Genomic DNA, 25,521 nt, shown 5'->3' on the forward strand with positions numbered 1-25,521 from the left:
GGACCATAGATATGGAATACCACATATACTGTAGAAAATAACTGTGGCCATTGCTCTCATCCATTCATTCTGCCCGGGAAGAAGATGCTTGGGATAGGTATCGCTCTACTCACCCATGGGCTTGGGGCCTATCAGTTACCCTCCATTTCAATTAGCCTGCCTGTTTATCAGGGGGTGGAACCACTTCATAGGCTACAGCTTTCTGGAGCTACAGGTAGAATTGAGTGACTGGCTAGATACCAAAGATGTCTAGCTTTGAAAAGACCTCAACATCAGAGGTGCTAGTCCTCTCCACAGACCATATTTATAAAAATGATAACAGGAGCTAATGAGATCTTCAAGGGAAAAAAAAAAATCACTTTTCTGAAAAATTATATCAGGTTGGGACAGCTAGTTGGTGTAGTGGATAGAGGGCATTAACATGTTCCTCATATTAACCATATTAAAGCATTTCCTAAAAAATACTCTCACTTGAAAAAAAAATTAAATCAATGACTCTCATTCCACAATGATTAAGAAACTAACAATAAAGGATTTCTGTAAGATGGCAAAAAGCAATCAAGGTATATATCCAATATAACCTTATTCTAAGCACACTATTTCAGTGTCATAATATGCTACAGCCCAACAAATACCCTCCTCACATTACTGAAGACTTTGTTATCTGGCCCATTATCATCTATCCAGCAGACAATCAGATCTAGGGACTTTACACTCCTATTTCTAAAAGAGTTCATGTTTAATACTCTTCCTAAGATATTAACCATTCTCTATTCTTTAGTCATGTCTCCATGGCAAAGCAATTCAAGATATTAGATTATTCTTGTGTATTTATACATACACACACACACATACACACACACACACACACACACACACACACACACACACACATACATAATCTATCTTTAAAAATCACTTACTTTTGAAGATGAAGAGGGGTTTTTTGTGAATGGATCTGAGGTAAATGGATCACTCTTGACTTGTTTCTTGAAGTAGTCATCGGAGCTACGAAATGGATCACTTTCTTTGAAAGGATCCCCTCCAAATGGATCTAAAATTTAATAACAGAAAATTAATAAACACCATTTCACAAATGCTAGATACAACAGCAACTCATAGGCAAACTACTCTACCTGAATGTTCAAAAACATATATTTAAAGTTCCAACCAAAAGGAAACTTGCAAATTTAGGTATGATCAATAAGGATACTAAAGGATAGACATACTAATTAGCAATGCTATGGAGAAAAGAAGAGAGCAGAGAGCTGTGCTGCAAACATTCTGAGGCATAGTGGAAAAAGCCCTGGCACTGGCATCAGAAGACCTGGGTCATCACATACTAATTCTAAGACTGTGAGCAAATCCTTTGCTTCAATTTGTCCACCTATAAAATGGAAGTAACAATATCCGCCCTGACCACCTCACAGGATTAGTGTGAAGATTCAATGAAGGTTGTTATAGAAAGGGCTTTACAAACCAGAAAGCACCATAAAAATATCGGCTTTGATGATCAACATTTACAGAGGCACCTATGAACAAGTGTGACATAGATCCCTTGCTAAGAGTTCAAGGGTGACATTCTGTGGCATTGAACCAGGCTGTCATGGACAAGTATTTAATATCACCTGGCTATCAGGAGCTTCCTTTGCAGTTTTGCTCCTCACCTTTTTGTGAAATGGACAAGAAGGGGTATAAAACTGCAAAAAGGAGATAAGATGACAATTTCAGCTTCCTTTAGAAACTAAATAAGACTTATGTTGGACATCCTGCTAGGGGAACTAGGAAGGAGGTATTTATTTTTTCAGTTTTCAATTTAAGCAAAGGAAAGATGTACTCTGTAAACTATATTACTCTAGGATAATTTCATGAAAATGTTCCTTATAAAAAAGTCTTTTACCTGCTGAAGTCATTTGTTGTTCTGCAAAAGGATCATTCTGGAAGGGGTCACCTAAATTTAAAAAGGGGGATTTAAAAAGATTTTAAAATTTTAAAAGACTAAAAAAAATCTTAGTTAAAATTTTTAAAATAAGATTTTAAAACCCTCAAATTTAAGGCTTCTGACAACATTATTTACTTGCATATTTCCCTTGGCTACTTCCCCCATTTGTGGAAGAAAAATGCTTTTCCTTTTGTCCCAAATGTTTTTCTCTCTACAAACACACTTTATTCTTTTGTCTTGAAATAGTAATTCTCACTAAAAGCACAATTTTTTTTTTCAAATATAAATACTATGTCTTAAAAAGGTACATGCAAGCTGTTTGCCATAAGCTGGAGTAGGACAAACCAGAGAGCCATCAGGACTCATTCCTGAGGTCAGCTCCTGGTGTAGTTCTGTCTTCCTGTGGCTTAAAAGGCTAGGCTGTCAGATCCATTCCTAAATAGGAACAGTTAGCTAAAGCTCAATTTAGCAGATGCCTCATCCTTCCCCTAAATGAGGTGCTCATCTACAACCTGAAACTTTAAAGGAAAAGAAATTTAAACACCATCTTGAATGTACTTGTAAATCACCTTCCTTTTTCTACCCTTCACTGTTTTTCTCACATAAAGCAATCTTTGGCTCTATACTAAAGAAAGGAAAAAATGTCAGAAAAGCAATAATCCAATAGCAAAAACTTTGCTAGATTGCTGTGTAACTAACTCTGAGTGAATTACTGTTTTTTTAACAAGGATATGAATCCAAAGACTAATGAGGTTTGTGAAGCATGTCTCTATACCAAGAATGTTCATTAATTTCCACTTTAATTTGACCATTTTAGAGTAAAATTATTATGTAAATATGGCATTATAGGTACATAATCTTTTGATCAATATATTAGCCCCTACTTACTGCCTTTGAAGGGATCAGCTCCTTTAAACGGATCAGATTTGAAAGGATCCTCTGCCTGGAAAGGGTCTGTATGCAATTCTTGTGTACTGTTGCTAAATAATAAGGCTTTATTCTTGAATGGATCATCCTACAATTATATGGAGAAACAGTATAAGGCTTTTATCATTTAAAATTATAAACCAGTCAAAATGTAATTTCCAAAAAGTATTTTCATGTTCCCTTCTAAATACTAAAATCCTAAAATAAACTGCTACTGAAATAAGGGTCAAAGAAATGCCTTCCTTGGTGTAAATTTAAGAGATAAACTGTAAGGTTTTATTCAAGTAACTGATAGTTTTTTCTCTTTTTTCACATATAAAGAATTTAGGTTTTTCCACTATGATTTTTAGAAAGGAATGCTATCTTCATTTTAAATTATTCAATTTACAGAGCATTTTTCCAAAATTTCCAGTACCATTCCATTAAAGTACAATGACTAAACTACATTACAATACTAAGGGGAGAAAAACCTATATTTTTATATTATAGCTATCAGAATTTATCATAATATATATATTAGGTACCAGCACAAACTAAGAGGGATATCTAAATTCTTAAATGTACACTTTTTTATTTTCTAAGTCCTATGAAAGGCTAATTTCTAACGTAAATGGTAATAAAGTATGCACATCATTTAGAAATAATGATCACATTTTAGTTATTGAAGACATACTGTTTCTGCCAACAAGAAGAATTATTTAGCTTCCACTGGGTTGGAACACCAATTCCAAAATACTACCCAAATTGGCCAGACCTTAGGATTATTAACAATTACAAAGCTAGGCCATAAAAACATAAAAAGCAGATAAGAGAAAACTTTGTCAGTCAAGAATATCTATGACAAAGTTAATAATACAATGAAATCAATTCCATCTAGCAATATGGTTTTCAGTGGTGCTTGGTTAAAATGCAGCTTTTCAGATCTCCTAATAACAAAAGACCCTACCCAAATTAATAGTCTCCATTGTCCTCAATCTGGGGTTTAACCAAAAGCTATACCCTCTGCCGAATACAGAACATTTTTTTCTTACCTGAGAAAGGTTATCAGGAGTCTTCAACAATATGGCCTACCAAGGTAGGCCTCAGAGTCAGATTCTTGGGCTATTTGCCCAATATACCCAGTCAAGAACCCAAGATGCTTAAATAGTACAAGGATTCTGAATGAGTATAACACTGCTAAGGACCAAATAATAAAAACATTCAGCTAACATCCAGTGAAATTCTTGGATACAGGGGGAGAAAAAACAAAACAGCCTTAATTTTATGGGAGTGGAGTAGGCAGGTTAGGGAAATAAATCTTTTGCACCATACCATGTTTGAAAGGGTTTTACTTGTTTTCAAAGAATGATGAAGAAGAATGAGAAAGCTCAGTAACACTAAGAATGAAAACTTTTTTTATGGCAGTCATTTTCATTTTCATTTTACATTTACATTGGGTTATTTTAGGTACTCCGCATTCCATCAACTACAGATATGGGCTTATGATTCCCTGATTACCAAGCCCTAGTTTGATGCACAGATCACAAAGTGATAGAATTCTGAAATGGATTTCTAATGTCTCTCAAAGAACTGTAATTCATGTAAATCAGCATTCTTGGGTTCCTTTGATAGAAAAATTCTAAGGAAAATATTGGCACAAGTAATGTGGCTTAGTGTTTAGGTAGTTAGCAAGCTATTAAAATAACATTTTTTTAAATGTATAGATGCCTCAAGGTGATCTATCCAATGTCTACTTATCAACGAAAAATATGAGTTGCCATATGAGGCCACCTATGTGCAAGGGAAAAGGACTGATGATGACTTGACTCACCATTATGGGAAAAGTAAACTCTCCTGAACTAAAAAATTCACTGATCATAGATATAAGTTATGCATTTCTAAAGTAACCTGACAACTCTGAAATGTCATCAAAAGCATTATCAACTAAATTTCTTTTTCTCTAGAAGAGTGCTAAATCTATGCCTAAGATGTGATAGAGAAGCAGGTCCTTGAAAGGAGGGTAAGATTTTCAGTGAAGCTCAAGTCTGCAATGATGTTTCTTCTTTCAGTTAGAAGTGGGCAAAATGAATGGTGCAAAGAAGATGAGAATAGTATGTTTGGGATCAGATCACGTGAAAGCTTCAGGATGTCCTCAGCAGGGGCATCCGACATCTCTGCATATTGTAATCTCTCCACATTCCATGAGTCACTATGGGACCAGCCCTTCCAGTGATGAGACTCTCTGCACTTGTTTAGGTCATTGCTCAGACAAGAAGCTTTGTCAAGTGCCAGGCTCATGGATGAAAATTCCCCAGCTTGGCAGAGTTTGTGTACTGCTGGCACAGCCAACAAAGACCCAAGGTCTCCAGTGGGACCCAATGTCACAATAAGACATGGGAGCAGAATTTCAGTGGAGGGTGTAATCAGATAAGAGAAAAGAAATGATGTTTTAAGAAACCTCTGTCACTTGGAGTTGGTAGCATTACTTGAATTTAAGAAATAACAGGATAAATAGCAACTTTCAGGTAGTGTAAATTAAATTCTGCTTAGACAATGCTAGATGTGATTCTTCAGTTATTCATGCCCTTAAAACCAAAATCTGAAGGAAAATTAAAAAATGCCTCTCCTCTAATTGATTATAATCATCATTTTGTAGAAAACAAAAATCCCTTTTCAAACTATGTTTATTAAAAAACAGAAACAAACAAATAAAGTTTTTAAAGTTGTATTTGTACAATAATTATTGATTTTTTTGTTGTTTTTTTCAAAAACTGGCAGTCAGATTTTACTTAACATTTATGACATAAACATTCCCAAGATTAATTAAATTTCATGTAAACTTAGCTATACTTTAAAGATGAACAAAAATAATGAGAAAAGTAAAATCTCTGGGGAGGAAGGCTGACCATATTACAAAATACACTAATTGCCATGTCATCTCCAATTTTTTTCCCCAAGGAACCCAATCTCATAAAATACTGCAGAAGTGATACTTTAAAATGAACTGTATTAGGGACTAAAACCTAATTACCACAGTTCAAAGACCTAACATAAAGAATACTAGGCAAAATAATAGATGCCATTTTTAAAATAAAATTGGGGGGAAATACACAGGACAAGTAATGAACAGTAGAAAATTTGAACTTCTGGCTCATGTAATTTATAAAGATGACTATTAATATTTTATTTTTTAAAGTAATGTTTATAGATTCTAACATAAAGATTTCTTTGAGGAAATACTGACCTTTAAAAACGTGTGGAGCAACTAAAAGATACTTTGGATCACATGTTGAAAGTTCCATAAGAAGAAAGCTAACTGGTAAATAAAATGAAGAGGAAGTACAGAAGGAATGTCAGAGCATCAAGCAGTAGCTGGAGAGAAGAGGTAAATTAGGAAAACTAAAAAGCACTGTGCAAGAGAACCAGAGAAAAATAATTCTCCCTAGCTGCTAAGTACAGCCAAACTGCATGGCTATACAGCAAAGAAAAATGTCAAGAATTAAATGGATTTAAAGATGTCAGGCATGTTTAGGAAAGAGTGCCTGCATTATTAGAAGGAAAAAAGGAATCACTTAATAAATGAGGCCAGAAATGGATAGAAGTTAGACCCCAAAAGAATGTCAGTAGTAACATTAAGTAAAAGCATGTGGCATAAAAAGTACAAGTAAGATAGAGATGAGAGCCACCAAAACTTTCAGACCAATTGCTTTCATTCTGTTCACCTCAATAGCATAAAAGTCACTAGATTAAAAAGAAAATTGTTTCCTCCCAGGAATGATATTTGGAAGCTTTGGAATAAATGGGCAAAGTTGTTAACTAAGGATGCTGTCTGTATATAAATAAGCATCCTTGGAACCAAATAGCAAACACAAGGAACTAAACACCAACATAGTTAATATTGGGATATCTGCTCTGCAGTCATGAGTTTTAAAATAAAGTGCTAAGTTCTTAAACATTACAAACATTTCAGGTGAATGGAATAATAATATCCACCCAATCCTCTACGTATGTTCTTTCAGATGAGTGAGTAGACAGGAGAATAGTATCACTTCACTCTCTCTTCTTATAATTAAAAGCTGATTGCCATATTCCTCAAATCTTATCTTAAACTTTCATTTTAAAGATGCTACTTCTGAAGAAAATATCTGTCACAGAAAACATGGCAGCAGTAAGAAGGAAGGCTCAGCAGAGAAAATATCCACGCTTTGGCTAAGTTAAACAGACAAATTACTGAAGGATCCCAGACATTTAGTGAGAGTCACTATACAAATACTTTCATTGCAAGTGACATTCCTTCAAAACAATTTTTAACATATCATTCTCACTCATAAGTACAGAGTTAAGTACTTAAACTGAATATAATGATGAAAACTAGGTTACAGGAGCTGTGAAAGTTAAGACCACAGCCAAAAACCTTCACTTTACAAAAACAAAATGAGACATGATTTACAAATTGATAAACTTGCTTGCTGTTAACATTGGAAAAAGTAAATCTTAATTATTACTTTTATTCAACCTTTACCATAGCTCCAAAACCGCCTTTTTCTTTCTGTGTGGCTCCTTCGTTGAGATCAGCTAAGTTTGTCATGCCATCACCAGGAATTCCATTCAGGGCTTCATTATACTGTTCAATACTTGTACTGGCTTCTTGGTGACACTCTTGCAGTTGAGAAAGTTTACTTCTTGCCTATGTGAGAAAAAAATGGTCATTATTATACAGGCCCTAGCAAAGTAGGTAAACTGAGAGAGAGAGAGAGAGAGAGAGGCTGCAGCATTTCTTACTCAGATCCAAGTCCCACAACAATATGGAAAATTGAGACAAGAAGCACGGGATCTTAGTAGGATCTCAAAAGTCATTCAGTTGAACCCCAACCTGAAGTATGAATCTCGTCTACATCCTTTACAAGGATCATGAAGTCTCTGTTTGAAAAGTCAAAGTACCAAAGGACACTGTCCAAATTTTTAGACAGCTCTGGCTATTAGTTTTTCTTAAGAAAATGATAAGATACAGAGTTGGAATGGACCTACAAGAATACTATTCCAATGCCTCATTTTGTAAGTGATGACACTTTAGTACTAAAACTAAGGTCACACTCTAGCCAAGTCATATTAGAATTCAGGTCTTTGATTCCAAATCCAGCATTCTTTTCATGACACCATTTTGCTATCAAGACTACTGACGTGTTCCGTCCCTATGGCTCCCCTCTGATATCATTCTCCTCTACAACTCCTAGTCAATTAAGCTGGTTCCCTTTTCCATGTAACAACCTTTCAAAAATTTGAAAATGATCATGCCCATCCTTCATTCTTTTTCCACTAAGCTAAAAATCCCTAGATCCTTTAAATGAGCTTTGAAAAGAGAAAAAAAAACTATATATATATTCTAAAATGATTCACAAGTAATCAACTTTCTCTTCATAAAATACATCTGTCTGAATATCATGAGCAAATGCATGCTGGCAAAATATGTATTCTGAAATTGATATGTTATTACATAATATGTGATTATATATCTAGCCCCCAATTTAGATTTAATTCATAGAAAAGCTAGTTACAGAAACATAAATAATTTTTAAAACTTGTGACTAGTAAGTAATACTTTCAGAATCTATGATTTCATCTGTCTGGGTATTCATTCAATTGATATAGATCATAACTTCTCTTTAGTAAGCAGCTGCATGAGTAGGTATGGTCAAATGTAAAAATCACCTGGTGGCCAGCCCTTTGGCTGTGCTTGGTGTGGCTGTTTCTTAGACAAAAGATATACAAATCTACACTAGGCTAGTTCTCAAAGTTTTTCCAGGACCAACAGGTCCCAGTAGGACCAGTCAGAGTCACTGCCATGCCATGATGATAACCAGGTTTTGTCACTTAAAATCACTTGGGGAAAATGGAATTGGGACTACTTGAGTTCAACTGTACTCTAAAAAAATTAATTTTAATTAAGTAAAAACTGAGCCAAGTAAGTAATCATCTCACCATTGTTGAGTTTGATTACACCTTTTATTTGGAATGAAAAGGCCAGTAATGCTTTTACAAGTCTTTTCATAGAGAACAAAATGTTAACAGCTTCTTCCATATGAAGTAGGAGTCTTATTGAGGAAAGAATTGTTGGGTTCATCCAATTTAGGCCAACATACTTATGAAAAATCCTTAAAATGTAGACTTTGAGGACAGAAAGGAACCCTAAACCAGGATGTGTTGTCCAGCTTTTTACCTGATTCAAAAATCATTCCCTCTACAATGTATATGACAAGTGGCTAAATCTTTGCCTAAATACTTCTCTAAATTCTCCCTCTACTTCTACCAGCCCATTCAAATGTAGGACAATTCTAATTATTAGAAAGTTCTTCCTTACATTGAGGAAAAAATAGGTTTCCTTGTAACTACTACTACTGATTCTAGCTCAGGCCACTGAGAAAAAGAAATTGTGACAGGCTAAATCTATGAAAAGAGGCAAAAAGACTTAAATAAATTTAAGCATCACACATCACTAAGTGTCAGGTCTGTCCTTAACTATCTAAGGGAAACTAACAATCTTCTAAAAGTTCACATTACAGTCAGAAATTTAAAAATGAGACCAAAATGAACTAAAAGTACCATCTTTCTTATGTTATATCTCCTTTTATGAATAGCTAAGAGTAGCTCTTCTAAATTTGAAAGTTCATTCAAAATAATTCATTTCTTAAAGACTCCTTCAAGTTGATGTGCCTATTCTCTCATTTTAAAGGTGAAGACATGGGAATAGACTTTTTCTATAAATATCTAGAAAGTAGAATCAGGATTAAGGGGTTGAAATTATAGAGAGGAAAATAAAACATAAAGATCAATGTGAGTAGACATTTCCTAATGATTAGAGATAGCTAAAAATAGAATAGGCTGCCTAAGTACTGAGCTCCCCAAAAAAGGATAGTGTGGCGGATGTTTGGAAAACAACAATATGGCAGAGATATCTAGAAGGAATTTCATAACATATCAAGATAAGACAGGACTAGATAATTTCTCAGATCTCTTGAGAATCAATACATATTTATTCACCACTTAGAATATACTAGGCACTAGGAATACAAAGAAAAAATAAATAAATAAAGGTCTCAGCCCTCAAAGAGCTTACATTCCATATAACACACATACAAAAAATAAATACAAATAAATGGAGTAGGAGCAGGAGCCTAACACTTCCATCACGTCTGTTGGAATTGGCCTGAATCCCAAACCCATGTACAAAACTTATCAGCCCTTTTTGTAGTGGCAAGGAACTGAAAACTGAGTGAATGCCCATCAGTTGGGGAATAGCTGGATAAGTTATGGTATATGAATGTTATGGAATATTATTGTTTTATAACAAATGATCAGCAAACTGACTTCAGAAAGGCCTAAAGAGACTTACATGAACTGATGCTAAGTAAAGTGAGTAGAATCAAAAGAACATTGTGCACAGAAACAAGATTATGGGATGATCAACTGTGATGGACTTGGTTCTTTTCAACACTGAAATGATTCAGGCCAATTCCTTGTGATGGAGAGAGCCATCTGTATCCAGAGAGAGGACTATGAGGACTGAATCTAGATCACAACATAGTATATTCATCTTTTTATTGTTGTTGTTGTTATTGTTTCTTGTTTTTTTCTTTCTCATTTTTTTCCCCTTTTGATCTGATTTTTCTTGTGTAGGATGATAAATGTAGAAATATATATATAGAATTGCACGTATTTAACCTATAATGGATTACTTGCTACTTGGGGGAAAAGGGAGAGAGAAGTAGAAAAATTTAAAACATAAGATTTTGCTAGGGTAAATGTTTAAAACTATCTTTGCATGTGTTTTGAAAAATAAAAAGATATTAGTTTTAAAAAGAAAAATATAAAAATCACTTTGGCAGCTAAATGGAAAATGGCCAGAAAGAAGATAAGAGTCAAGGTAAGGAAATCAATTAAGAGACTGCTGCAACTGTCCACCTAAGTAGAAACTGATGGAATTACCAACTGAGAAAACAGAAGGAAAAATGAAAAGAAGGCTCAAGACAGAGCCAAAAATGTCAATTATTAACACCTAAGGTCACATAGATTATAAGTGATAGCTGACATTTATAAAATATTTTAAATGTTTCACATACTTTACCTCACTTAACCCCAACATCCTATAAAGTGGACACTAAGTAAGGGAACTAAAACTCCAAGAGATTAACAAAAGTTCTCTAGTTAATAAGGAAGGCTTACAACTCAAATTTAACCCTAAGTCTCTTAAATATAAATCCAGGGCCATTTCAACCACATTTCAATGACACAAATTCAAAAATCAGATGTCAGCAGTAACTACTTTTTTCTAACATAAAATACCACCTTGCAATTATATAGAGTGAAGTATAATTATGTGAATGTACCTGATTAATTTCTTCTTGTGTTGACTTCAAAGATTTAATTATTGTTTCAAGTTGAACTTTCCCTGCTTGGATGCTCTGCTCTAGTTGGGTTTCTTCTTGTTGCAATCGGTTCAATTCAGTTTTGGCCCTATTCAGGTCATCCTCCTGTGACTTTAAATCTGATTCCTGAGACTGAATCTGAGTTTTCAATGATGAAATCTGAAAAAATTATAATATGCTTCTAAGAGCTGAATGAAATCATTTTAAAGCATAATTTTTATATTATTTAAACAAGAGTTGAAACCTAGAAGGAAAATTTGCAGATTTTAAACAATAAAATAAACACACATTTCTAAGTCTTTGACTTTAAAATGAATTTTAATATAAAATATATTCATCATAGTTTATTATTGTCCTCTTCTGTCCTCTGTTCATTTATCTCTGCATCTGTGTATATTTTTTTCTCTTTACCTAGTTGTGTTCCTTGTGCACACTATTCTTTTTTTGTTTTCTTTTTTAGTTAAATTTTTTTTTAAGGCTAAATCTTCTTATTGTATTAAGACTGAAAACAGAGTGCTACTCATAGGCTCTATCCCACTACTGATCAGCATAGATCTTTGACTTGTTTTTGTTGCTGACCTGAGCTGATTCCCTTAGGAAATATGTTAGCCCCCAACTCTTGAGGTGTCACGATATTGATGCTGAACTTTGTGTGGACAGTTAATCAATTTAACTCTATTGCAGCTAAGAACTCCTGAGCTCAAAAGATCCACCAGTCTCAAATTCATCTAACAGGAATGACTTCAATTCGGTTTGACAGGCATTTATTAAACTCCTGCATGCAGAGTTTACTGGCATGCATCACCACACCTAGGGTTTTGCTTCCTTCAAGATATTAGGCTTTCCAAATTACTTTATATTCTTAAAGGTACCATTTGTAATTGTAACATAACCATCCCTGAAATAATAATAAATTCACCATTTACATTTATATGATAGTTGTAAGGCTTAGAAAGTTCACCACATTCATTTATTTATATGTATACCTACATATAGACAGACATCTCATTTTATCTTCATTCTACCCTTGGTCGGGTAGATAATACTGATGGTATCATTCCTATATTACAAATCAGGAAGCAAAAGTTCAATGAAGTTAAGTGAATTGTCCCCAGTCACATAACTGGTAAAAAGCACAAAGAATCTAAACAATACAAAGAGAGATCCTTATACTTTTTTCTGTTATCATGGACCTCTTTTCAGGATAATGTTTTTAAATGCATGAAACAAAATACATAGGATTATAAAAGGAAATCAATTACATTGAAAGTTATCAAAATACATTTTAAGTCTAGGGATTCCCATGTTAAGATTCACTGATTTACATGATATATTCCCAATATTAGGACAGAATTATAGATAGTGGTTCAAAAAGTATGGTTATTTTTTGTAATATATTCCTCATTTCTTACTTAAATTTTCTCTCTCTAGTATCCAGCACACAGTTCTGAATGCAGGAGTTTAATAAATGCCTATCAAATTGAATTGAATGCCAGAGTTAAAGCTTGAGTAGCAGGTTAGACTATACTTTAGAACAAACAACAAAAGGTTACCATTTAAAGAAAGTTTTTTTTTTTTGGGGGGGGGGGAATGTTGGTAGATAATTTTTTTTAATTTGCTAATTCTGTATGATCCTCAAATCTGATTCAGGTAAAACCTGAATTGAGATTTTGTTCTTTTAGGAAGAAAATTACAGTAAAAGCAATAAAGATGTACAGTGATGATAAATACGAATAAAATATCTTTATATGAATGAAAATAACTAACAAAAATTTAATGTTTTTATAAAGTTTTTGTATATTGCAATAAAAGATACTATCAAAAACATATGTATCAGAAAAAAAGATATAGGCTGATCATGTTGCAAGTATGAGAAACAAAAAATTAAAACTGCAAGTTCTGAACTGGTATTCCTAAGATTAAAACAAAGTTCTCCAGTATTCTGGAAAGATTTTCTATGAAGGATTTTTGGGAAAATATGGAAAAAGATAAGATAATGCTGACTGGTCTGTGATCTGTACTGTGTAGATAATACCTACACTAACAGAATGAAAGAAGGACCTGAAGACTCAAATACTTTGACATCAATAATTTTTGATGTTTAACTTTTTCCTTCTCCTTGTTTTGAGGATACAGTCTGTAACTGAGAGTAGAATGGCTTAACTAGTGCAATACAAGCTTATAATAGGGAGACATAAAATTTCAAAAACAAGCCAACACTCACCATCTGTGTTTCTTCCTGGCATTTTTGCCTTACATCATTTAGCATATCTTTAAGTTTAGCTTTTTGCTGGTCCATTTCATCAAGGCGATCTTGAGCATCTTGTTTCTGAGCTTCTAATTCTTGTAAATTACTTGTTTCTCTGTCTAAGTCATTCTGCAATTCCTAAAGAAAATATCATAATCTGTTACAGAGTGAACAAGTTTGAAATGGCTTCTTTATTCATCTACACAGAAATATCTTGCTAATGTTTCCATGACCAGGGCACAATTTCCAACATGAAAACTTGTAGAGTAAAGTCTGATATTCAAAGCAAAAGCAGAAATCCTATAGCAAAGGATCTAACAGAAGTAGAAATGGATGGGGCTAGCCTCCAAAAATTAACCTAATAATCTAAAGGAAAATAATAGATGCAGTAGTATATTTGTAAAATTTATAAATTCCTTAAATTGTCAACTGAATGATTTACATATATTTAACCCACAAGGTCCATTATACAGACATTTTTACTTTTTGTTATTTTTCTTTATCCCTGAGCCACAGAGAAAATAAAAAATCTAGAATATCATTTCTCATTCACTGACCTACTTCCAAAGCTCTAAATATTTCAAAACAAAGATCAGTTGAAAGGCTGTTCAATAGTTTATCAGCTAGTATTTGAAGAAAGTTTCTTCCTGAAATCTTTTTCACATTCTTATTCCATCAGCTAGCAATATGTTAAACAATTTACAAAAATTAAAGCTATACAAACGTTAAATGTTATTATGTTGATGACATCATCTTTCATTCTTCTCTCATTTGAACATTCAATAACCACCTATTAAGCACTTACTACAGCTAAACACCGGGGATACAAAAAAAAAAAAAAAAAAAAAAAAAAAAAAAAAACCCAACAACAAAAAGCATGTGCTCACATCATAACAGAGATAAGAGAACATATAAATAATCAGGTACACACAAAATGAGAGCAAGCAGACAGAAGTTCATCTCAGAGGACAGCACTAGCATTAAGAGGATTTAGGAGGCAGAGCCAAAATGGTAGAATAGCAGGAGATAGTACAATGAGTTTCTCCACAAAAGCTCCTCTAAATAGAGCTTTAAAATGCACAATATCAAATCCTGATGGAGAAATTCAGAAAAACTCACAGTAAGTCTGGTTCAGTCAAGATTGGCATAAAGAGACAGGAGAGATCTGCTGACACAAGAGAGTCAGGCCTAGAACAGGGAATAAACTACATTTATTTAGAGTAAGGTGCAGTCTATATAGGAAAAAAAGTGATTTAAGCCAGATTGTGGAGGATCTAAATATCTGTCAAGTAATTTATTAAGGGCCAGACCCCATCTTAAGTATATAAAAAGAAAAGTAAGACAGTCTCTTACTGTCCTCCCACTCTCCATCCCAGGAGCTTAGACATATGAAGAGGATGCAATACAATAAATGAATAAATAAGATCTACACAAAATGATTTTACTGATTATGATGGGAGTAATATGCAGCATACTAGGGAGAAGTCATGTCTAAAGATTTGGGAACTCAGAACAGGTTTCTCTCAGAAGGCAGCATATGAAGCAAGCCTGAAAGAGGTGAAGAGATTAGTAAGATTTTTTGATAAAGAAGAGTGACATGGTCAGGTAGGAAAGTGGGGTTTTTAGACTGTTTACTAGCCTGAAAATTCATTCAACATACCTTAAGTAGAAAATGAAAAGTATGATTATTTCAGTAGATATTTAAAAAGCCTCTGACAAAGTACAAAACTTCTTTGTACTTAAAAACTTGAAAAATCCTAAAACTAAAAGCACAATTTCTTAAGCTGATTAAAAAAAAATTACCCATTTAAAAACCAAACACATTATATATGATGGAGAAATATAAAGAGCTTTTCCTACAAATAAAAATAATTAACAAAGCTGCCCCCTTTCCCTCCCATCATTTGACATGGTTCTAGAAATGCTACCAATAAAATACAAGCATGAAGATAACTAAAGAGGAGACAAAATTACCCCCTTTTGGTTGATGACATGATAGTTTATGTAGAAAATTCAAGGGAATCAGTAAAATGATTATAATTTAGAAAGTAGCAGAATTAAGCCCACAAAAATCTACAACATTTGTATATAATAATAAAATAATCCAGGGAATAATAAGAAAAGTCCCATTTAAAATAACTACATCAAGAAAATGATTGGCATTCTGAAATCAAAGCTGAATTGGAAGAATGTATTTAAAACAATCAAAATCAACAATCAACAATATCAAGTTAAAGTATACCTTCAAAACTTATAAAAATGAATCATAACAGATTTGAAAAATACTTTTACAGAGTCCTGTTATCAAAATGTTGTACCTGTTATGTTATGTTAAAGTCTGTTGTTGTTGTTATTTGTTAAATGTTATCACATTAGAGATGTGATGCTGTAATATACAAATGAATTGGATTTCAATGAGGCAGGACTGTGCAGATCACCAGCTTCACTTTCCCTCACTTGGATCCAGTGGCCAGACATAGGTGAAGATAACTGGAGATGGCCCTGGACCTTTTTAAGCAAAGGTCTTCAATGGCTCTCAGTTTGATTGAGACAGCACCCATTCAGTGATTAAGGATAGGTAGCAGTCAAAGCAAAGAATCTCCTCTTTCATCTAGTGTACCCCCCTCAAAAAAAAAAAAAGAAAAAATGAATGAATGAATTGGGAGGGGAAGACACTCAGGGTTTCTGGTCAAAGCAGAAATGACAGCTATTTACATTCAATCTGAGTTAGTCAGGACCCAAATAATATACCTAGGAGCTATAGAAGTATGAACCCTTCCTAATCAAAAAGGAAGAGAATTGATTACTGAATGATAAACAGGTAAAAAAAACCTTTGGAAATACTTGTGGGAAATGGGTACATGATTTGGTCATAAAGAGTAAGCACATTATGAGAGCAAAGAATAGTTGACTATAATATCAGATCGTTGGAAATGGGAGAAATTTATGGCCAAAGAACTAAACATTGTGAAATGCAAAATGGATAACTTTATTACATTAAATTAAAAAGGCTTTGCAGAAAGAAAACCAATGCAGCCAAGATTAGAAGGGAAGCAGAAAGTTGGGGAACAATTTTTACAGCCAGTATTTCTGATAAAGGCCTCATTTCTAAAATATGTAGAGAACTGACTTAAATTTATAAGGATACAAGCTATTCCGCAATTGATAAATGGTCAAAGAATATGAACAATTTTCAGATGAAGAAATTAAAGTCATCTTTAGTCGCATTAAAGAAAGTTCTAAATTACTACTGATTAGAGAAATGTAAATTAAAACAAGTTTGAATTATTCATGATTAGGCCAAGCTAATATAATAAAAATAATAACTCTGCCTAAATTGGTCTACTTGTTCAGTGTCATACCAATCAAACTGCCAAAATATTATTTTATTGAATTAGAAAAAATAATAACAAAATTCACCTGGAAGAACAAAAGGTCAAGAATGAAAAAAATTAATAAAATGCAAAGGATGGTAGCTTAGCAGTACCAAACCTAAAACTACATTATAAAGTAAGAGTCATCAAAACAATTTGGTACTGGCTAAGAAACAGAGTGGTGGATCAGTGGAATAGATTAGCCACATATGACATAATAATCAAGGCCTTTAGCAATCCAGTATTTGAAAACCCCCAAACTCCAGCTTCTGGAATAAGAACTCACTATTTGATAAAAATTTCTGGGGAAACTGGAAAATAATGTCAGAAACTCAGCATAAAAACTCACACTCCAAACCAAAATAACATAAAAACATTAATCAAAATGGATGCATGATTTGGGCATAAAGGATATACCATAAACAAATTAGGAGAACAAGGGATAACTGACTTATCAGATCTTTGGAAAAGGGAAGAATTTATGACCAAAGAAGAACTAGAGAACATTATGAAAGGCAAAATAGGCAACTGTGATTACATTAAATTAAAATTTTTTTGCATAAACAAAATCAATAAAAACAAGATTAAAAGGGAAATACAAAGTTGGGAAAAAATCTGATAAAGGTCTCATTTTTAAAATATATAAAAAACTGTGCCATATTTATAAGAGTACAAGTCATTCCCCAAATGATAAATGGTCAAAATGAACAGAAAATTCTCAGATGATGAAATTAAAGCCATCTATAAATTATATGAAAAAAATGCTCTATATCACTGATGATTAGAGAAATGCAAATTAAAACAATTCTGAGGTACCACCTCACCCCCCTCAGATTAACTAAAATGACAGGAAAAGATAATGATAAATGTTGGAGGGAAAATAGGAAAACTGAGACTAATGCATTGTTGGTGGAGTTATGAAATGATCCAACCATTCTGGAGCGCAATCTGGCACTGTGCCCAAAAGTCTATAAAACTGTGCATATCCTTTGATCCAGCAGCATCACTAACTGGGTCTGTATTCCAAGGAAATTATAAAGAAGGGAAAAGTATTTGGAATTAAAAATCTTATTAAAAAAAAGGTGAAAATATCTTTACTAAAAATGTTATTAACAGCTGATGTTGAGTGAAATAAGCAGGACCATGAAAACATTGTACACAACAGTAAAATTGTGCAATGATCAACTATGACAGAACTGGGTCTTCAGCAGTTCAGTGATCCAAGGCAATCCCAATAAACTTTGGATGGAAAATACCATCCACATCCAGAGAAAGAACTATGGAGACGGAATGTTTAAAACAACACATGCAATGTTCACTTTTTTCTTTCTTCTTTTTTTTTCCCTCATGGTTTTTTTCTTTTGTTCTGATTTTTTTCTCTTCCAATATAATTCATTTGGAAATGTGTAAAAAATTTACTCTGCATGTATAGTGCCCCCCCGAAAAAAAATTTGCTGTTTCACATGTAACTAGGGAAAATAAAAACATTTTTTAAAAAATTAAAAATAAACATAAGGAACATTAAAAAATAAAAAAGAAATACTTGTGGAACCAGATAATATTAGATGCTGAGAACTAGGTTAGGGAGGAATATGAAAAACAACAATGAGAAAAATGACTAGAAAGGAACTTCACAATAAGAAATACTGGAAGACTAAATAAACATTAGATAATTATTGTAGGGACTTTAAAAAAATACCTAACTTAAGAAATAACATAATGAATGTTTTAAAAATATAAATTTAGAAGCCATGATGATTAAATTAAGGTTGGAAGAAGGAAGGTAATTCAAAGATTTGAAGGTCTGTTATATAAAAGAGGAATTCAACTTCTTAAAAAGAAAGAACTTAAAGGTTAAGGTCTTACATTGGGAATAAACCAAAATGGATCTGTGAATTGATGATAGAACATTAACTATGCAAGAGAGTTTAATGGAAAACGCTAGCAAACAGCATCATTCTCCCCAACATTCCTGCTGATTCTCAAAGCTGCTCCTTGACTATACAGTGATACTTTTCCCCATTTCCATCCCTTTGGGAAGAAACCCAGAGTTCCCACTCTGAATCAACAAATCCCTATTTCCCAACAGTCAAAAACCTCAAGTAGCCCATCCACATCCCAGCAAGCATGACAAAGTGAATAGAGAAGTAGCCCAAGGCAGCACAAGTTCCATCTCTTACACATAATGGCTTTCTGCTCTAAGCCAGTGATGTCAAGAAGAAATAGAAGTGTGCATACCTTTAGATGCAACAATACCACTACTAGGTCTGTATCCCAAAGAGATCTTAAAAAAAGGTAAGGGATCTATATGTGCAAAAATATTTACATCAGCACTTTTTGTGGTGGCAAAGAACTGGAAATTTAGAGAATATCCATAAACTAGGGAATGGCTGAACTAGCTGTGGTAAATAATTATAACAGAATACTTTTGTGGAATAAAAAATGATGAATAGGCAGATTTCAAAAAACCTGGAAAGACTTTCAATATAAGCAGAACCAGAAGAACACTGTATATAGTAATAGCAACATTGTGTGATGATCACTTAATTATTATTGGCTTCACTCTTCTTCAGCAACACAATGATCCAAGATAATTCCAAAAGATTCATGACAGAAAATGCTACCCACATCCAGAAGAAAAAACTATAGTCTGAATGTAGGTTGAAGCATACTATTTTCACTTTTGTTTTTGTTTTTCATGGTTTTCTATTTTGTTCTATTTCTTCTTTCACAACATGATTAAGGTAGAAATATGTTTATTGAGTGATGCTGGTAGAAGAAACTGAAAGTGACAATGAGGAACAAGTATTCCAACACAGTATATCACACTAACTCCCAATCAATCAATCAATAAGTATTTATTTAGTACCTACTATGTGCTAGGCCCTGCACCAGATGATGAGTACACAAAGTGCAACAGTCCCTGCTGTAAAAGACCTTTCATCCTAATGGTAGAAGACATGTGGAAGACACATACATATTTGTAAGTGGAAAACAGTCACTCAGTTAATAATTATTTATTAAGTGCCCAGTAGGTAGTAGGCACTGTGCCAAGTGCTAGGGACAAAAAGAGGGAACACAAGACAGAGCCTGTCTTCAAGGAGCTCAGAGACCACAATCTTGTGGGAGAAGGCACTACCAGTCTTGCCCCCCTTGCCCTTCCCCTCGCAGGAACAGACAGCAAAAAATGAAAAGGTAAATGGAGACAGAGATCTCAGGGGGAAGAATGGGATAAGTGGGGGATATGAAAGGGCTTGATGTTTTCTGTGTAGATGAGATCATCCAAGTAGGTGGGAAAGGCAGCATCAAGAATAAGAAGGACAAAAAAATTAGCCAAGCAGCTGAGGCAGGATGCACAGAAGAACTGGGAAGACTAGTCCTGACACTTATAACTTAGAAGATCCCTTAGCTAACATCAGTTTCTTTAGCTGTCACATGACAGGTAAGACTAGAGCACCTCTAAAATCCCTTGCCACTCAAAGGCTAGAAAAATCCCAGAATGGGCCCTTTGAGAAGTGCCATCTGCAGAGCCACCACCACACTCACACACAGGGCCATAGTCCATGAGGGCAAGGAGCAGAAAGGGAGCAGCTGGGCAGGCTCAGCAGGAGGTGGCACAAAGTCCCAAAAAACTGCTGTGGGGCCTAGGGGCAGACAAAATCACCAGGCCACCGGCATGAAGCTCAGTCAGAATGACACTACTAGAAACACGCGTGGGCAGAAGGAGGGCCCTATGAGGGAATCGCACCAGCAGAATGACTCTGGAGGCAAAGCCCCATCTGGGAACAAACATGTGTGTGGGTATACACCCCCTGGAGAGTAAAACAGCTGCATTATGGGATAAACAAGTCTTGCCACTAATTAATCCAAATTAATTGTTTTGTTGGATCAAACTCAGTGAAAGGCTCTCTCCAGTTCAGCAGTGGCACAGGTGCTCTTACCTGCACTTCACTAGTTTTCTGCCTGATGGCTTCTTCCTTTTCTCGAATGTCTTGTTCCAAGGAATACTTCTCTCTGAGTGAAAAACACACACCCAGACTCAGTAAAGCAACACATACTTATTGAGGTATCCTGAGACTCTTCCTCGTCCTCTTGGTTTACCCATATCCTGTCCATCCTACAAAATCCAACCTAGATTCTACCTCTTCCATGAAGTTTTCCCACAATCATGACCCACACCAAAAGTACTAGCTACTACACCTTTCACTCATTCCTTGATACTTATTGTCTGTACTGAAAAATTCCTTTGTAAAATATCACTGGTCAGAACTAGGTCAGAAAGGTCTTGGGTGGGACAATACAGATGGTCAGGAAGACCCAAGTTCAAATCCAACCTCAGACATTTACTAGATGGGTAACCCTGGCCAAGTCACTTAATTTCTCCATGCTCCAGTTTCCCCAAATGGAGATCACAGTACCACCCATCTCACAGGTATTTCTGTGAAAATAAAATGAGTTAAGTATGTAAAGCACTTAAAGTGCAATAAAAGTTTTAATTATTATTATCATCATATCATTAATAATAATAATATATTGACAAGCACCAGAGGGATGCAGTTGAGGGAAAGGCAATGAGGTCAAAAGAAGTATAAAAACTGAACAAAGAAAATAAAGTGTAACAATTATTTGGAGAGCCGTGGAATAGTGAAGAATACCAGAGATTAAATTTAGAGAGGAAAAATTCAAAATAGGAAAGATGAAGGAAAAAAGACAGGAGGAGAGAGACTCAAAAACGATGAAAGAAGAAAGATTTAAAAAGAAAGAAGGGAGAAAATTTTAAGCTTAAAGAGAGGGAAATTAAACAATGAAAAGTACTCAAAGAGATGAAGACAGTAAGACAGGATAAGTAAGAAAAGATTAGAGAAGGGAAAAGAAACAGAGTATTATCATTAGGTTAACAGATGGTCAAAAGGTGATGAATGTAAGAATGAAAACATCCACAATCCAGGGAGCAAGAAAAAGACTAAGGATATCACATCCAGGAAAAGTGGACAGAAGCAAGAATTTTGCAGCGAACTGCAATGAGTAAATGGTGTCTGTATTTTTGGCACAGCAAAGTGATGTTATCTGCGTTCAAAGGGCAGCCTGGTCTCCCCCTAAACAAAAAGGCAAAGGAGATGGAAGAATGCTTCTCTCTCTCTAGGGTATCATGAAAGATGAAACCTTCCTTTAAAAAAAAAAAAAAAAAAAGAATGACAGAAAGGGAAAGAAAAAGGGAGGAAGGGAAGGAAGAAAGGAAGGAAGGAAGGAAAGAGGAAGGGAGGGAGGAAAAACAAAAAAGGGCTTACATTTGAATTTTTTTTTTAATTTAAAAAGATTGGGTGAGAAAATGTTAACACATACAAGAAAAAAAAGAACAAAGACCTTTGAGTAGTTGGAGCTAAGAAAAAAAGTTAAGATTTTTCCTGAAAAGGAAGAAGCCAGATATGTATAGAAGATTCAGCTGCTTATCATTCAAGAAATGATGATTTGGCTCCATAGAGGTTGACGATGACAGAGTCCCTTTAAAGATCACTGGGAAAAAGAGGAGGATCAAAAGAGAAAAAAGATTTCTTCTTAGGTCAGGTGAGATAACTGACTAGGGAGATCACAGAAAGAGATGCCCAATTCTTTGCATTTACTTCCAAAGAGAATGATTAGACTACAGGAGGGAAGAAGGTGGGGGGGGGGGGTTTGAGGGGAGGACAGTTAATATTAAAGACATCAGAGGAAAACAGTAAGAGAGAAGCTAGCTACCATTAATGAGTTCAAGTCACTTGGGCCAAAAGAAATCATATACCCAAATACTGCAAGAACTAAAAGAAAATTTACTGAGCTCTTCTCAACATGTGAAAGATCATTTAGAATAGAAGGGTACCATAAGATTGGATAAAGGTAAATATTCCCAATTTCCAAAAAAAAGGAAGAAAAAAATTTAGTCTTCCAACTAGAGAAGTTAAATTAAGTCTAACTTCAATTTTTGGCAAAATTCTAGTATATATTATTAAATGATTATTGAACATTTGGAAAAGAAACAAATCATAAAAAACCAGAATGCCTTCATCAAGAGTAAGTCATATCCCAGACTAATTTATTTTCCTTTTTTTGACAGGTTGATTGAACTGGTAAATCAAGAGAGTATTAAAAAATAGTTCCTATAAATTTAGCAAAACACTTAATAAAAAGTATGTAAAGCACTTTGCCAACTTTAAAACACTATATAAATGCCATTATTATTGTTGTTGTTATCACCTGATACCTTTTAGAAAAAAAGCTTAAAAAGCAATCCTCATACAATGAGAAGATTGGAAACTGTCTGAATGTGAGAGATACAAAAGAATTTTTGGCACGATGCAGTGAAAAGAATGTGAGAGCTGGAGCCAGGCTCTAGTTTTCCTTAGATCTGACACATACCACCTGTGTGACTTTGGAAAAGTCATTTCAATTCTCTGAGTCTTGGAGTCATTATTTGTAAAATAACAAGACAATATGACATTCCAAGATGTCCCTTTCACCTCCACATCCACCATCTCTCCACTGGTGCACCTTAGGGACCTGCACCTGATCCTAGACTATTAAGCAATTTTATCACTTCAGATTCAGATAAAGGGCAATGATCACAGATGCATCAAATAAAGGAGACAACCCAAACTGGGAGAGAGAGCTAACACACTTGATGACAGAGTCAGAATCCAAAAAAATCTTGACTGGCTAAAACACTTTGCCAAATAAGATAAAATTTAACAAGAATAAAGGTAAAATCTTATACTTGAGTTTAAAAAATCAATTTCAAAAGTGCAAGATTGAGGAGACATGGATAGACAACAGGTTGTCTAAGAAAATTTTTACAAAACTATGTGTAAAAATGGAAATTGGGTGTCTACAGTATGTCCCAATAAGTCACTCAACAATTATTTATAAAGGTCCTACTACATTCCCATTCTAATCTATATTTAAAGATATAGAAGATGGAAACAGTGTGAATGGAAGCCAAAAGTACTTAAAGTGATGGTCCTACTAAGCTCTGCCCTAGTTAGACAACTTGTAGACTATTATATTAATTCTAAGAGTAACATTTTAGGAAGGACATTGATAAGCTGGAGGTTGTACAACTTCACGTTAATGGTATTTAACAGAAATGGAACATTTGGAAAGAAGAACATTTAAAAGTTGTATTTGAGGAGTCATTATGTGAAAATAAAATCACTTGTTCTGTTTAACCCTAGAAGGTAAAGAGAAGAAGGGCCAACAGTGAGAAGGTGCAAAGCCCAATTGCTTTCACCCCAACCTTCTACCCCCCAAAAAAGAGTGCATCATTTTTCAAATAAGGATTAGAAGATTAATCAATTTTAAGATCCCCTACACCTTTGAAATAACATGATTTCTATGAGAGGCTTCATCCACAACCATACACCTTGTACAGACTCCTAAGCAAATGTAACATGCCTCAGACAGAATCTGGCATACCAAAGTAAGGGCTATCAAATGTTCTCAAGTAAAAGATGTCACTGAAAAAATCCATTAAATGAGTCAATAATTAAACAGAACTCATGCCTATTTTTTCCCCAGCATCCTTCTCATCACAAGTTTGCAACACCAGGGTCATCCTCAACTCCTCACTATCCTTCCCCCATCATGTCCAATCAATAACTAAAAGTTGTTTCTCTCTACACCATCATTCATATATATCCCTTTCTCTTGACTCATCAGCCAAGCTTAGCTCCTCACCACTTCTTTACCAGACAATTGTCACGGTCTCATCATTGATCTCCCGGCTTCAACTTTCTCCCTACTCCAATCTGTTCTTCACAGACCAATCAGAGTGACTTTCCTTAAGTTCTGGTCTAAACACAACACTTCCCTACTCAAAACTCCAGCGGCTCTCTATTACCACTAAGTAAAGTATAAACTCTCTTGTCTGGAATCTAAAGCTCTTCATCTAATCCCAATCTCTTCATTATTCTAGAATCCAGAAATAGAGACCAGTATACTGGCTATTCTGTACACACAATGCTCCAGAGCTCCCACCTCAATACTTTTGCACTAGCCATCCCCTGTGTTTCTAATACATTCTCTCTTATTTATATCCTGATGTCAAGACTTAGCTCAAGCACCACCATTAAGAGGAAGCCTTTTCTGACTTTCTCCTATCCCAGTCCCTATTGCTTTTATAGATGATTAATCATGTGTACTTGTCTATGGTAATAGAATGCAAGCTCCCTGAAAACCCAGGGCTTTCACTTTTGTCTTTGAATCTCTACTGGCATACAGCAGTAGGTCATAGGTCAAAGATGGCACATGGTTATAAATACTTATTTAGTGACTCATTAGGACATAGCAGAAACATCAACTTTCCATTTTTACATATAGTTTTTCCTTGATCTTTCCAAGGAATTACTATGTATTTTGTATACCTTTTAGAGACATTTTAGGGAGAAAATGCTAAAAGCAATTTATGAGATACCTTTGCAGCTGGGCAATCTCCTGACTGATATCATCAAGTTCTTTTACTCCTGTGAATTCCCCTGATCCAAGAATACTTGAACTATCCTAGAAAAAAAAATCCAAACATGCAATAAGGTAATCATTTCTTAATGTCAATGAATGTTATGATTAACTGATGCCCAGAGGAGCACCCATACTAGCACA

The 25,521-nt window shown here is 34.5% G+C and overlaps 1 protein-coding gene across 7 annotated transcripts in view; it reads right to left on the reverse strand.

Annotated features, from left to right (window-relative positions):
* Window positions 1–25,521, reverse strand: part of EPS15L1 (epidermal growth factor receptor pathway substrate 15 like 1) — a 110,288-nt gene that overhangs the window by 52,201 nt on the left and 32,566 nt on the right. For 6 of the 7 annotated variants that reach the window (XM_031947955.1, XM_031947958.1, XM_031947959.1 and 3 more), the window contains exons 12-19: window positions 25,337–25,422; window positions 20,835–20,907; window positions 13,496–13,657; window positions 11,233–11,430; window positions 7,365–7,535; window positions 2,831–2,957; window positions 1,901–1,951; window positions 924–1,054 (exon numbers count right to left, since the gene is read on the reverse strand). In XM_031947955.1, coding sequence (XP_031803815.1) covers window positions 924–1,054; window positions 1,901–1,951; window positions 2,831–2,957; window positions 7,365–7,535; window positions 11,233–11,430; window positions 13,496–13,657; window positions 20,835–20,907; window positions 25,337–25,422 — 999 coding nt within the window. The remainder of the gene's footprint in view (window positions 1–923; window positions 1,055–1,900; window positions 1,952–2,830; window positions 2,958–7,364; window positions 7,536–11,232; window positions 11,431–13,495; window positions 13,658–20,834; window positions 20,908–25,336; window positions 25,423–25,521) is intronic. The other variant, XM_031947956.1, reaches the window with a different exon arrangement.

This window comes from Sarcophilus harrisii, chromosome 1 (assembly GCF_902635505.1).
Source record: "Sarcophilus harrisii chromosome 1, mSarHar1.11, whole genome shotgun sequence".
Classification (NCBI taxonomy): domain Eukaryota; kingdom Metazoa; phylum Chordata; class Mammalia; order Dasyuromorphia; family Dasyuridae; genus Sarcophilus; species Sarcophilus harrisii.